At 51.8% G+C, this 14,014-nt stretch overlaps 1 protein-coding gene across 1 annotated transcript in view; it reads right to left on the bottom strand.

The window, feature by feature from the left end:
• Positions 1–121: 121 nt before the first annotated feature.
• The window catches only part of rapgefl1 (Rap guanine nucleotide exchange factor (GEF)-like 1), a 28,125-nt gene continuing 14,232 nt past the window's right edge, over positions 122–14,014 (bottom strand). The window contains exons 4-15 of the mRNA XM_084678377.1: positions 13,022–13,119; positions 12,685–12,797; positions 12,098–12,265; positions 11,816–11,913; positions 11,536–11,658; positions 10,625–10,803; positions 10,410–10,500; positions 10,170–10,220; positions 9,996–10,083; positions 8,126–8,190; positions 7,380–7,434; positions 122–3,973 (exon numbers count right to left, since the gene is read on the bottom strand). Coding sequence (XP_084534503.1) covers positions 3,849–3,973; positions 7,380–7,434; positions 8,126–8,190; positions 9,996–10,083; positions 10,170–10,220; positions 10,410–10,500; positions 10,625–10,803; positions 11,536–11,658; positions 11,816–11,913; positions 12,098–12,265; positions 12,685–12,797; positions 13,022–13,119 — 1,254 coding nt within the window. The 3' untranslated portion in view covers positions 122–3,848. The remainder of the gene's footprint in view (positions 3,974–7,379; positions 7,435–8,125; positions 8,191–9,995; positions 10,084–10,169; positions 10,221–10,409; positions 10,501–10,624; positions 10,804–11,535; positions 11,659–11,815; positions 11,914–12,097; positions 12,266–12,684; positions 12,798–13,021; positions 13,120–14,014) is intronic.

Below are 14,014 nucleotides of genomic sequence, written 5' to 3'. Positions count from 1 at the left end.
TAAGATTTTGATGTACTTATGTGTGTTGTGTTGAGATTGGACACAAAGATATAGCATTAACAGGTACATCAAAAGACAGACATGCACATTCACCATAAGGAGAGAGAGAGAGACACCAGGGTCATCAGAAGAGGCTTTATTTAGGCGTGTCGTGTCTGAAGCTGGGGTGTGGGGCCACCAGGGGAACAGAGCTCTCCCAGACCAACCATATCCTAAATCCTTATCATCACCAAGGTGGACACTTGTTGTATCCCCTCTTATGGAGCTTAAGTCCCGAGGAACATGGCAGAGCCCAGTGTCATGTGAGGCTGTAGTCTATACAATACATGGAAACCTGTCGTGTCCATATCGCGACATACATTTGTACACACTGTTCAGAGAAATAAGGGAATAAAGAGTCGACCAGGCCTGTCCAGAAATCCCTGATCTTTAGTCCTGGGACAGTGTTTCTGGGGGGTAGGGGAGGGTGTGTCTAAGGGGGAGGGGAGGGTGTGTCTAAGGGGGAGAGGAGGGTGTGTCTAAGGGGGAGGGGAGGGTGTGTCTAAGGGGGAGAGGAGGGTGTGTCTTAGGGGGAGGGTGTGTCTAAGAGGGAGAGGAGGGTGTGTCTAAGGGGGAGGGGAGGGTGTGTCTTAGGGGGAGGGGAGGGTGTGTCTAAGGGGGAGAGGAGGGTGTGTCTAAGGGGGAGAGGAGGGTGTGTCTAAGGGGGAGAGGAGGGTGTGTCTAAGGGGGAGAGGAGGGTGTGTCTAAGGGGGAGAGGAGGGTGTGTCTAAGGGGGAGAGGAGGGTGTGTCTAAGGGGGAGGGGAGGGTGTGTCTAAGGGGGAGGGGAGGGTGTGTCTAAGGGGGAGGGGAGGGTGTGTCTAAGGGGGAGGGGAGGGTGTGTCTAAGGGGGAGGGTGTGTCTAAGGGGGAGAGGAGGGTGTGTCTAAGGGGGAGGGGAGGGTGTGTCTAAGGGGGAGAGGAGGGTGTGTCTAAGGGGAGAGGAGGGTGTGTCTAAGGGGGAGGGGAGGGTGTGTCTAAGGGGGAGGGGAGGGTGTGTCTAAGGGGGAGGGTGTGTCTAAGGGGGAGGGGAGGGTGTGTCTAAGGGGGAGGGGAGGGTGTGTCTAAGGGGGAGGGGAGGGTGTGTCTAAGGGGGAGGGGAGGGTGTGTCTAAGGGGGAGGGGAGGGTGTGTCTAAGGGGGAGGGGAGGGTGTGTCTAAGGGGGAGGGGAGGGTGTGTCTAAGGGGAGGGTGTGTCTAAGGGGGAGGGTGTGTCTAAGGGGGAGGGTGTGTCTAAGGGGGAGGGTGTGTCTAAGGGGGAGAGGAGGGTGTGTCTAAGAGGGAGGGTCAGGGCTTGTTTCAGGACAGGTCCAAGGGTCTCCAACTTCTGCCGGTTCCAGACTCCATGCACCACGTCTAATAACATCAAATCTGAGTTTCTGTAGAGATGATGACTGTAAACACTGACTTCTGTACAAAAACAAAACGCAATAAGACCCAAGAATCACCCCCTTACCCCCCCCCCCCTCTTACCCTCAATTAAGAAATCAAAACAACCAAAACAACTAAATAGTTACGCTGTACAATTCATGAAGTCATCAACCATCAATAGTAGACCTTTGTCTTTCAGCTCATTAGATAACTGTACACACTTTTTCACATTTACAAAACAAATCAGATAATCTCAGTGAGTAATCCATTTCGTAGCTCATTCATAAAATAGAGTCTCCATATTATTTAGTTATTTACACAGCTTAGAAGTATTTACATTATAGCTTTATCATACAGGAGTCGCAGGCAGCCCTCTAGGGGTCACGACCCAGGAAGTGGTCCTGAGAGAGTCACAGGCAAACGAGTGATGATGTCACCTTCCATGGGTCCACTTACTCACCTCTTCAGCACCACCCTGGACAAACAGGTCTGAGAGTGAAATAATCGGACAGAATGACCAGCCAGTCCAACGACAAGGAGTTACACGCTTATATTAGCTATCCTTTAAACCCCCTCAGACCTTTATGATTGGCCAAGGTGCTGACATAATATCCAGCCTAAAACTCCTCATACAAGATCTTCTATAATCAATATTTTAGAGAACAATGTCATGATACATGCGGTGATAGGGATGAGGTTGCCATCGCTATAGCGGGTGAAGACTCAGACTCAGATTCACCAAGGGCTTGTGCCAGGTGTAAAGTTTCCATCTGTTTATACCATTTTCAATAAGCCACACCAAATATGAATGTCGTTGTTATTTAGCTCAGCATCTCTCCTGTATGATGAATTCCCTTCAGGAAAAATAAATCACTTAAGCAGTAAACACTTAGCAAGTCTGCAACCACAGTCTTTGCGGTGACGTAGCATGATACTTAACGGTCGTACTGTACAAACAAAACTGAACTGTACTGAACTGAGCCATATTAAAACTGAATAATAATAATAATAATAATATCACCATTATATCCCTCTGGTTTCATCCTCAATAAATGGAGCCCTGAGGTGAGGCAAAAGTGCTTTGTTGATACAAATAAGTTGGCCAACCATTGTCTGTACATGTAGAGAAGTTACACCTTCAGTGATCAACCACTGAATCAACCAGTAGAGAAAGCTCTTATATGTGGGTAGCCTGACAGGAAATGATGCGGTTCAAACTCTCGTCATCATTATGAAGCTTGTGATAAAGGTTCTGTGAGAGCACCTTTACCTGACCTAAGGTACTGTGAGTGTCCGTCGACGCAACTACTCACAAAAACAAGAAATCCCCTTTCTATTCCAAACAACAAAGAAATTCAATAAGCCCACACCCAAATATAATTAAACATTAAAGCTCCTTGTCCAGGTTGATCCTCTCAGATAGTTTATGGCTGAAGGTGCGAACCTCAGGTTTTTCCCAACCCGTTACAGCAGTAACAGCAGGAGCTTTTTGAAGAAACAGTCTGACGTCTAGGCCTGCTGAGAGCAGACGGCGTTCCGGGGGGGACGAGCCCAGCTTACAAAAGGTGTAGCACAGGCGTGGTCAGGTGTAGCACAGGCGTGGTCAGGTGTAGCACAGACGTGGTCAGGTGTGAGGAGGTGTCAGGGGTCAGATTGTCTCACGCCTGAGTGTAGGTCAGGAAGGAGGACAGAAAAACAGGGGTGCAGTCCGAGTTGGTGGTTAAAAAGGTTCAGAGCTCTTGACAGTCAGGTTGGCGTGGAGACAGCCGGGCAGTGCTGTTAGTGAGGATACACTCCGAGTTACCCGCTTGACAGACTGATACGTCGACAAAATGACAGGTCGACATTATTGACAAACTCCTGCACCTCCGACCTGTTCTACACCACACGTTTCTATCTGGACATTCTAGAAGGTTCCACCTTCAGTCTGTTTTCCAGCTGTGTTCCGGACAACCTGGAATGTTCCAGAAGCCAGCGAGTGAAATGAGTTCCGGCAGAGAGAGAAAAAGAGAGAGAGAGAGAGAGAGAGAGAGAGAGAGAGAGAGAGAGAGAGAGAGAGAGAGAGAGAGGGGGCTTTGGTGGCAGTGAGAACTGGGCAGAATTCGCGACACAGCTGACGGCATGAGTGGTTGTCGAGAGACAGGTTGAGTCAAGTAAACAGCAGGCCCAGTTGTTCATCCACATCCTCAAATTACCGTCCAATAAGTTCTTCACACACATTCTTGAACCCCACCTTCTTTACGGATGACCAATAGCAGAGTCTTACAACCAAAGAATTCCACCACGTCAGTTGGTCCCAGAGGGTCTTAATCACTGGCTGGTGACACTGACAGCCAGACGACTCGTCCAATAAGAAGTGAGAGGTGCAAGAAGGGCCGGTTATTGTTGCGTTTGAATCCTCCTGTCTCGGGGTCCATCTCTCCATCCCTCACCCCCCGCCTCTCACATGTCCTTGGGCTCCAGTTTGCAGGACATGTCGAAGAGCAGGTTCTGATTGTCGATCACCTGCAGCTGGCGGATGTAAGCCTTGGTCTGGAGGTGGGAGGGAGACGGCTCCGCCTCCGTAACTGGAGAGAGAGGTGGGGAGACAGGGAGGGAGGGAAGGAGGGGGAGGGAGGGAGGTGTAGGGAGGGAAGGAGGGGGAGGGAGGAAGAAGGGAGGGGGAGGGAGATGGAGGGAGGGAGATGGAGGGAGGGAGATGGAGGGAGGGAGATGGAGGGAGGGAGATGGATGGAGGGAGGGAGGGAGGGAGGGAGGGAGGGAGGGAGGGAGGGAGGGAGGGAGGGAGGGAGGGAGGGAGGGAGGGAGGGAGGGAGGGAGGGAGGGAGGGAGGGAGGGAGGGAGGGAGGGAGGGAGGGAGGGAGGGAGGGAGAAGGGAGGGGGAGGGAGGGAGATGGAGGCAGAGAGAGAGGGGGGGGAGGGAGAGGTATTGGGGGAAGCAGGGAAGAAGGAGTAAGTTACAGTCAAGTTTGATCCATCCAACATAACGACATGCAAAACCCCAATGCAAAATACAGACTGAGACCAAACTACATTCACCCATAGCATTCATGGAGCTGCAGATGTCCTGCAGTTCCACCGCCTGACCACCAGGGGGAGGTAGACACTGTAGTGTTGCCTGCTATGTGGTTTCTGTCTCACATCCCAACACACTGAATCTGGCTGCAGCAGGCTGGCAGGAATGAATAGAACTGGTTTGGTTCAGTTCAACAACAATACACTCACTGCTCACCCAGGCTATCAATAGACACACACACACACTCTTACACACACACACACACACACACACACAGTTGTTGTCTATTCTGGCTGCAGGAAGACATGCCATGCGTCATCCTCTGATGCTCAGTTCCACCCACGAACACACACACACACACACACACGCACACACACACACACACACACACACAGACACACACACCCATGAGCATGAACCTATTCATTAAGATTACATGGTAATGTAGTCCTGTCCAATTATGGCTAGAGACAGTGCTGTTTTTCTTAGCTGACACGCAGTTACTGTCTTGTGTGTCTGTCTGTGTATGTGTGTGTGTGTTTCTGACAAAAAGAGCAACAAAAAGAAATGGGAGTTAGGACAGCAGGTAATTTAGCGTTGATTATTAAGTCAGCAAATGACACAATCTAGTAAGTTTACAAGAAGGTTCTTCACTGTATGCAGAGCTGAGCCCAGTGCAGCACAGTAACCACACACCTCTGTACATCAGCATGGATTATTTACACTGTAGGTGTAGTGAGACATACATAGACACTCATAATAGGCTTTCAGTGTACCTACTAATGAAATGCTGTCTGAACACCTCACATGCAGGTGTCGTTTTATTCTTATTTTTATATATTTTTTTAATTTTAATTTATCTTATATTTAAATTGTTTTATTCTTAGATTGTTTAGTTCTTAAGAATAGTTCAACTTTTGTACCTTTACTTAATTTAAGATTCGTTTAGCGTTTGCACCTTCCCGCCACAGAAAATTCTGTGTTTGTATAACATTCATGGCGAATAAACCGAATTCTGATTCTGATTGTGTTGGGGAATGCTAGTCTGTATAGCTATCTTGTAGAGGTAGCCTGTATGGCTAGCCCGTGTGGCTACCCTGTGCCACTAGCCTGTGTGGCTAGCCTGTGTGGCTAGCCTGTATGGCAAGCCTGTGTGGCAAGCCTGTGTGGCAAGCCTGTATCGCAAGCCTGTGTGGCTAGCCTGTATCGCTAGCCTGTATCACTAGCCTGTAATTCTAGGCTGTGTGGCTATCCTGTATCGCTAGCCTGTATCGCAAGCCTGTGTGGCAAGCCTGTATCGCAAGCCTGTGTGGCTAGCCTGTATTGCTAGCCTGTAATTCTAGGCTGTGTGGCTAGCCTGTATCGCTAGCCTGTAATGCTAGGCTTTGTGGCTAGCCTGTATCGCTAGCCTGTATTGCTAGCTTGTAATGCTAGGCTGTGTGGCTAGCCTGTATCGCTAGCCTGTATGGCGAGCCTGTATCGCTAGCCTGTATCGCTAGGCTTTGTGGCTGCTTTTCAAGGTGGTGGCCATTCAGTGGCGACTTTGTCTAGTCTTGTCTGCTTTTCAAACACATTTAGGCTACGCCTTGAAAAACCAGATGAGAGGGCTGTTGGCTCGGCAAACCGTTGTGCAACCAGACACAGTGTTAGCTGTTAGCAAGGTAGAACAACAACAGGAACGCCCAGTGGTGAGCAGGTTATGTAAGTTCACTCAACAGGTATGTGTCACAGGCAGAATCTTGCTAATGGCTCGTCGCAGACACAGTTCTGTGTGTGTGTGTGTGTGTTGGGGGCTGAGTTATGTAAGCTCACTGTCCAGGTAAGTGTTATAGACCGCAGTGGTGCCTCCCAAATGTGACTCTGCCCAGCCTTGTACCCAATCAAGTTCTCTTCCTACATCAGCTTAGTGTTAGAAAAACAATATCCCACGTGCTGGATGCCTGTGTTGGCGTGTGCTTTGTGAGGTGGAACGGAGCCCTGTGATTGGCTGGCCCCCAGGGTTGTGCTGTTCCAACAGTGGGGCGCGGCAGGGTGGAGTGCTCACTGCACCCTGATCTACACAGACAGGTCTGCATCTGGTCCCATGTGTGAAGGGTAGGAGAGGGAGAGGGAGAGGGAGAGGGAGAGGGAGAGGGAGAGGGAGAGGGAGAGGGAGAGGGAGAGGGAGAGGGAGAGGGAGAGGGAGAGGGAGAGAGAGAGAGAGAGGGAGAGGGAGAGGGAGGGAGAGAGAGAGAGGGGGAGGGGGAGAGAGAGAGAGAGATGGAGGAGAGGGAGAGGGAGAGGGAGAGGGAGAGGGAGAGGGAGAGGGAGAGGGAGAGGGAGAGGGAGAGGGAGAGGGAGAGGGAGAGGGAGGGGGAGAGAGAGAGAGAGAGGGAGAGGGAGAGGGAGAGGGAGGGAGAGAGAGAGAGGGGGAGGGGGAGAGAGAGAGAGAGAGATGGAGGAGAGGGAGAGGGAGAGGGAGAGGGAGAGGGAGAGGGAGAGGGAGAGGGAGAGGGAGAGGGAGAGGGAGAGGGAGAGGGAGAGAGAGAGGGAGGGAGAGAGAGGGGGAGGGGGAGAGAGAGAGAGAGGGAGAGGGAGAGAGAGAGGGAGGGAGAGAGAGGGGGAGGGGAGAGAGAGAGAGAGAGAGAGATGGAGGAGAGGAAGAGGGAGAGGGAGAGGGAGAGGGAGAGGGAGAGGGAGAGGGAGAGGGAGAGAGAGAGGAGAGAGAGAGAGAGAGAGGGAGGGAGAGAGAGAGAGAGAGAGAGAGAGAGAGATGAGAGAGAGAGAGAGAGAGAGAGAGAGAGAGAGAGAGAGAGAGAGAGAGAGAGAGAGAGAGAGAGAGAGAGAGAGAGAGAGAGAGAGAGAGAGAGTGTGTGTTGTACATGTTTTGAACATGTGTTTGCAATCCAACACCTGGAAGCAAGTGTGTGTGGTGTGTGGGTGTGTGTGTGTGTATGTGTGTATGCGTGTGCTCTTACCTAGCTGAGAACTCCTGTACCGTCGGATGGTTCTCACCATCTCTGCAACTTTATGCTGGAACAAAAAGAGTTGAGGAGGAGGTGAGTGCTCATGTCAGTGTCCAGTACACAGATAACAGACATTAGCCTTCACAGCTGACAGCTGAGCTCACACTGGGAAGCACCCACATCCCAGCCTCCACATTCTGTCCCACATCCCAGCCTCCACGCTCTGTCCCACATCCCAGCCTCCACGCTCTGTCCCACATCCCAGCCTCCATACTCTGTCCCACATCCCAGCCTCCACGCTCTCTCTGCCTCACATCCCAGCCTCCACACTCTGCCTCACATCCCAGCCTCCACACTCTCTCTGCCTCACATCCCAGCCTCCATGCTCTCTCTGCCTCACATCCCAGCCTCCACACTCACTCTGCCTCACATCCCAGCCTCCACACTCAGTCTGCCTCACATCCCAGCCTCCACACTCAGTCTGCCTCACATCCCAGCCTCCACGCTCTCTCTGCCTCACATCCCAGCCTCCACACTCAGTCTGCTTCACATCCCAGCCTCCACGCTCACTCTGCCTCACATCCCAGCCTCCACGCTCTCTCTGCCTCACATCCCAGCCTCCACACTCAGTCTGTCTCACATCCCAGCCTCCACACTCAGTCTGTCTCACATCCCAGCCTCCACACTCAGTCTGTCTCACATCCCAGCCTCCACACTCAGTCTGTCTCTGTAGTGAACAGTGAGGTGCAGGTACTTACCATCTTCTCAAAGTTGACCAGTTCCCCATGGAAGGTCTTACAGCTCTCATGGAGAAATGTCAGGTCTGAAAGAGAGAGAGAGAGGAAGAGATGGGGGAGAGGGAGAGAGGGAGAGAGGGAGAGAGAGAGAGAGAGAGAGAGAGAGAGAGAGAGAGAGAGAGAGAGACATAGAGAGAGAAAGAGAGGGAGAGAGACAGGGGAAGAGAGAGAGAGACAGGGAGAGAGAGAGGGGCGGGTAAGGAGAGAGAAAGAGAGGGAAGCAAGGTTATGTAATTACATGTCAAAACTCGCCGCAGTGCTTAGCCAACCTCTGGAAAGAAGGGATGGCAGACAGGTGGAAAGAGAAAAAGAAAAGAGAGAAGAAAGCAGAGGGAGGAGGAAACGAGCCATCGAGTTATTGACTGTCCGTTCTCCTGCTGCTGAGAAGGGTTCAGGGGGGTATGTTGACGCCAGGCTAGGTTCAGTCAGAAGGAATGTTCTGAATGTTCTGACATCACAACACACTGACAGAAGGAGAGGGAGGGGGGGGAGCGAAGGGGTGGAGGCGGGGTGGAGAGAGGAAAGAGGGGAAGGAAGATAAACAGGGAGGAAAGATGGAAAGCTGCTGCTGTCTAACCAGCACACACACACACACAGAAAGATTAAATATGCACACACCCACACACACACACAGACTTAGACATATATTTTCGGCCTGGATTGTTCACTGAGAGGTAAATTCTTTACCATTCTAAAATGGTAAATCATCCATCTAAGGATCTATCCAGTCAAGCCCCCGCCCTCACAGCCTCTGCTCACACTAACCTCCCTGAGCATCACAGGCACGCACAGACCCAACACTCAACATTAAAGGAACATTCTGGCAATTCCCCTCACCAAGGTCAAAGACGATGAAAGGGGGTGTGTGTATGTAAACAGTATGTGTGTGTGTGTGTGTGTACAGTATGTGTGTGTGTGTGTGTGTGAGGAAAAGAGGGTCTGGACTGTGTGTGTGTGAGTGAGTGAGTGAGTAAGGGATAAAGAGAGGGGGAGGGGTGTCTGTATGGATGATCTAATACGCTGGTCTGTGGTGTTGAAGAGAAAGCTCAGATAAGAGGCTCCCAGATGGTCTGATGCCTAAACAACCCTGACAGACACGACAAACCACACCCCCTAGAGGGAGGAGCCACACAGGCCAGAGAAGAAAACCATGTAGGAGAAGACATAGAAGGTAGGAGACCGTGTGTGTGTGTGTGTTTGGGGATATGTGTGTGTGTGGGGGGGGGGGGGTATGTGTGTGTGTGTTTAGCCCAGCGGGAAGACGGCAGCATGCGAAACTGTCCTGAGGTGTGTGTGTGTGGTTGAGGTGTGTGCGTGTGCGTGTGTGTGTGTGTGTGTGTGAACAGAGCCAGCATGCAGGCATCGTTACTCAGGAGAGTTAATGAGAGAGGAGGAGGTCCAGACTGCTGTCTACCCCCAAACACAACACTGAAACACTGGCTAGGTGTGTGTGTGTGTGTGTGTGGGGGGGTTGGATAAGCTCACATCTGGTCAACAGCTGGTGGGTGGAGAGGGTGCTGTGTTAGTTTGTGTGTGTGTGTGTGTGTGTGAGTGGCAGGGTTAAGGGGGATTACACAGGCTTGCCTCTGTTTGATTAACGTTGTCTGAGTGTGCGCGAGGGTGTGTGTGTGTGAGGGTATCTGTGTGAGGGAGTGCGAGTGTGTCATGGTCACGCAGAGACCTTGACCAGCACACACCCACAACACGTCTTATTTCGTCTGTAGAAGATGTGATGTGTGCCTTGGCTTTAAGCGTGGGCATCTTCAAGTATACTGATGTTTAATACAACCCCAGATCTGGTGGTGGTGCTTGGTGGTTGTGGCCTCCTCACCTTTGAGCAGCAGGGGGGTGAAGGGGACGAGGGGCGGGCGCAGGCTGCACATCAAGTCCCTGTAGGACTTGTGGTTCCGGGAGGGATCCTGGGAACAGACGCGTCCACATTCACTCAGAGAGGTTCTCCGGGTACACGCAACCGAACAGCACACCACGGGGGGCGTGAACTCACCGCGATGCTCTCAAATTGCTGGAACTGCTTCCGGAACTTCCCAGGCAGACCCTGAATCATGCACACACACGCAGAGAGAGAGAGATGGACCTGGGGTTAATATTCAATCCAACAAGACAACAAGTGTGCTCACACAACAGAACTGTTAGTGAGGGTTGATAGAAGTGTGTTTGTTGGCGTGCTGGTTTGCTTGTGTTTGAGTGTGTGTGAGTGTGTGTGGGTGTGTGTGTCTGTGTTTACCTCCCAGGTGAGTCGCAGACGGCTGACGGCAGGGTTGTCCAGCCCCAGAACCACCGCCAGGAAAGACAGCAGGTCCTGCTGCTGTTTACAGCTGGAACACACACACACACACACCGTTTTACAACTGGGCACTCAGACGAACGCAGCTCGTGCTACAAACTGCTTCAGGCCTGTGTGCGTTTGGAGAGGGTCAGAGGTCAGGGGTCAGGACTCACAGAGCTGAGATCTTGATGAACTTGCGGAGCAGCTGCACCCTCTTGGGCAGTGACTGGCACTGCAGGATCTCCGTGGCGACCCAGTGCTGCACCTCGCTGCAGCGCTGCAGTACCAGCTCCAGGTTGAGGGGGCGCCAGCGAGCCTGCTCGCCATGGAACACGTAGCACACAAACTCCACCTGCACCCCGCAACCACAGAGGAAGAATACAAGATGTTTACATATCGTTTTTCCAAGAATAAAAAAGATCACGCGATGCAAAATAAGGACTTATGCTTCCCTAACGCATGCAAAAATGTACTGCAAAGTCAATTCACTAATCAAGCCAAAGGAAAATAATTTCATCTGCTTTCAGCAAACACATTTTCTTGACACTAATTCTTCAAATGTACCTAATTTAGTTAACATTATTTAAATTATTATTACTGGTAATATTATTATGATAATTATTGATATTATTATAGCTAATAATATTATTGTTCCCAAACTGAGCATGCTCATAATGCAGAGTGACTTCTGTAGCGTCGGACTGAGCATGCTCATTCTGCAGAGTGACTTCTGTAGCGTCGGACTGAGCATGCTCAGACTGCAGAGTGACTTCTGTAGTGTCGTACTGAGCATGCTCAGACTGCAGAGTGACTTCTGTAGTGTCGTACTGAGCATGCTCAGACAGCAGAGTGACTTCTGTAGCGTCGTACTGAGCATGCTCAGACTGCAGAGTGACTTCTGTAGCGTCGGACTGAGCATGCTCAGACTGCAGAGTGACTTCTGTAGCGTCGGACTGAGCATGCTCAGACTGCAGAGTGACTTCTGTAGCGTCGGACTGAGCATGCTCAGACTGCAGAGTGACTTCTGTAGCGTCGGACTGAGCATGCTCAGACTGCAGAGTGACTTCTGTAGCGTCGGACTGACCTCATGGACACAGCTGAAGAGCTCCCAGTCGAACGTGACCAGCTGATTGGCTACCTCCTCAGCGCTCATGTCGTGTAATTTGCTGTCGCCAGGCGACCAGTGGATCTCCTCAGGTAGGGGCAGCTAGACAGGAAGGAAGGGGCTGGCGGTGAGGACTTCCTTTTCAACAACTGGCTCGCTTGGTTAGCTACGTATCTTTACAGGCGCACACACACACACTATACACATTCATGCACAACACACACACACACTCCAGGTGTGTTGTCTCGGTGGGACTCACCAGGGAGTCCAGCTCAGGGGGCTCGCAGGCGAACAGGTGTGTGTTGACGCCCAGGGTGGTGAACACAGCCTCATCACTAGGGCGGAACACTGCCTTCTCTGATAACGCACACACACACACATGGATCAATACACACACACAGATCAGCTTCATGCATATGCTGACAGATCAATACTAGAGTTGTTGTAATCTGTGTCAGTAGAGTTGTGGAGCACGCGTATGTGTAGTAGTAGTATGCGTGTGTGTGTGTGTACATGTTTGTGTATAGTGTGTGTGTCCTACCTCCGGCCGAGGTGACGGCCACCAGGATGAGGTTGCCAGGTTGGGTGGGCTGGTCCTCGCTGTACTGCAGTTTCTCCTTCACCAGAGCCAGGATCTCCCCCACCCGACAAGACAGACGGCTGCGGATGGTCACGTACGAGTGGTCTGGGGTGTACACCCTGCAGAAGACTGCACACACACACACACACACACCATGCTACAGCATCAGTCTGTGCCAGTAACACCCGGCAACACACCTTGACATCCTGCAGATACAGACACCGCTACAGACAGAACAACAGTTCTGTGGGTCTCGGTTTAGCCTCTCAAAACCGTGTTGGTTGTGAGGGTGTTGGGTTAGGACCCTGTGATGGGTGTGAGGGCGTGGGGTTAGGACCCTGTGATGGGTGTGAGGGCGTGGGGTTAGGACCCTGTGATGGGTGTGAGGGCGTGGGGTTAGGACCCTGTGATGGGTGTGAGGGCGTGGGGTTAGGACCCTGTGATGGGTGTGAGGGCGTGGGGTTAGGACCCTGTGATGGGTGTGAGGGCGTGGGGTTAGGACCCTGTGATGGGTGTGAGGGGGTTAGGGTGAGCGGAGGGGGACTCACTCTCGTCGGAGCCCCTGAAGGCCTGGCGAGGCTGAAGACAGGCGTCGATGCGTCTGAAGTGGCGGAACAGAGGACGCACCTGCTTCCTGCTGCTCTCACGCTCCTCCTCGGACCTGCGGCACAGCGACACCAGCCTGCCCTCACCATCTCTCTCTCTAACACTAACCCTGCGGCACAGCAACACCAGTCTGGATGTGCGTGTGAGGTGGTCAGTGTGTGTGTCTGTGTGTGAGGGTGAGTATCTGAGGGTCAGTGTGTGTGTGTGTATGGTGGTTAGTGTGTGTGTGTGTGTGTGTGTGTGTGTGTGGTGGTCAGTGTGTGTGGGTGTGTGTCTTACGGGCAGTGCAGGATCTCGGTCCAGCGTTGCAGTTTGAGAACGTCCTCCACCAGCTCAGGAAGACGACTCAACTCCTGGACAGCTAGCATGTACAGGTCCTGGTACACACACACACACACCACATTAACAACTTGCCCCAGACCCAGACCAAGTCTGAGGCGTGTTTTCCTGTGTAAGACAGTATGAGAGTTATGCATGTGTGAGGAATGTTGGCATGTACATGTGTGTGAGAAAGAGGAAAGTGTGTGTGTGTGTGTGTGTCAGAGAAAGAGAGAGGAAGGTGTGTGTGTGTGAGAGAGAGAGAGGAAGGTGTGTGTGTGAGAGAGAGAGAGGAAGGTGTGTGTGTGTGAGAGAGAGAGAGGAAGGTGTGTGTGTGTGAGAGAGAGAGAGGAAGGTGTGTGTGTGAGAGAGAGAGGAAGGTGTGTGTGTGAGAGAGAGAGAGGAAGGTGTGTGTGTGTGAGAGAGAGAGAGGAAGGTGTGTGTGTGTGAGAGAGAGAGAGGAAGGTGTGTGTGTGAGAGAGAGAGAGGAAGGTGTGTGTGTGAGAGAGAGAGAGGAAGGTGTGTGTGTGTGAGAGAGAGAGAGGAAGGTGTGTGTGTGAGAGAGAGAGAGAGAGAGAGGAAGGTGTGTGTGTGAGAGAGAGAGAGAGAGAGAGAGAGAGAGAGAGAGAGAGAGAGAGAGGAAGGTGTGTGTGAGAGAGAGAGAGAGAGGAAGGTGTGTGTGTGAGAGAGAGAGAGAGAGAGAGAGAGAGAGAGAGAGAGAGGAAGGTGTGTGTTGTTCCTGTAATCAGCTCCATTTTCCCAGGGACAGTTGAGCTGAGTCAGGTCCACCACCTCAACAGACAGCCTGAACCCTGGCAGGGAGCGTGTGTGACTGTGTGTATGACTGTGTGTGTGTGACTGTGTGTGTATGACTGTGTGTGTATGACTGTGTGTGTGTATGACTGTGTGTGTGTATGACTGTGTGTGTGTGACTGTGTGTGTATGACTGTGTGT

The sequence above is a fragment of the Hypomesus nipponensis genome, chromosome 17 (assembly GCF_054491055.1).
Source record: "Hypomesus nipponensis isolate SF chromosome 17, ASM5449105v1, whole genome shotgun sequence".
NCBI lineage: Eukaryota > Metazoa > Chordata > Actinopteri > Osmeriformes > Osmeridae > Hypomesus > Hypomesus nipponensis.
Note: the sequence above shows the minus strand (reverse complement) of the source record. Positions and strands in the feature narration are given on the sequence as shown.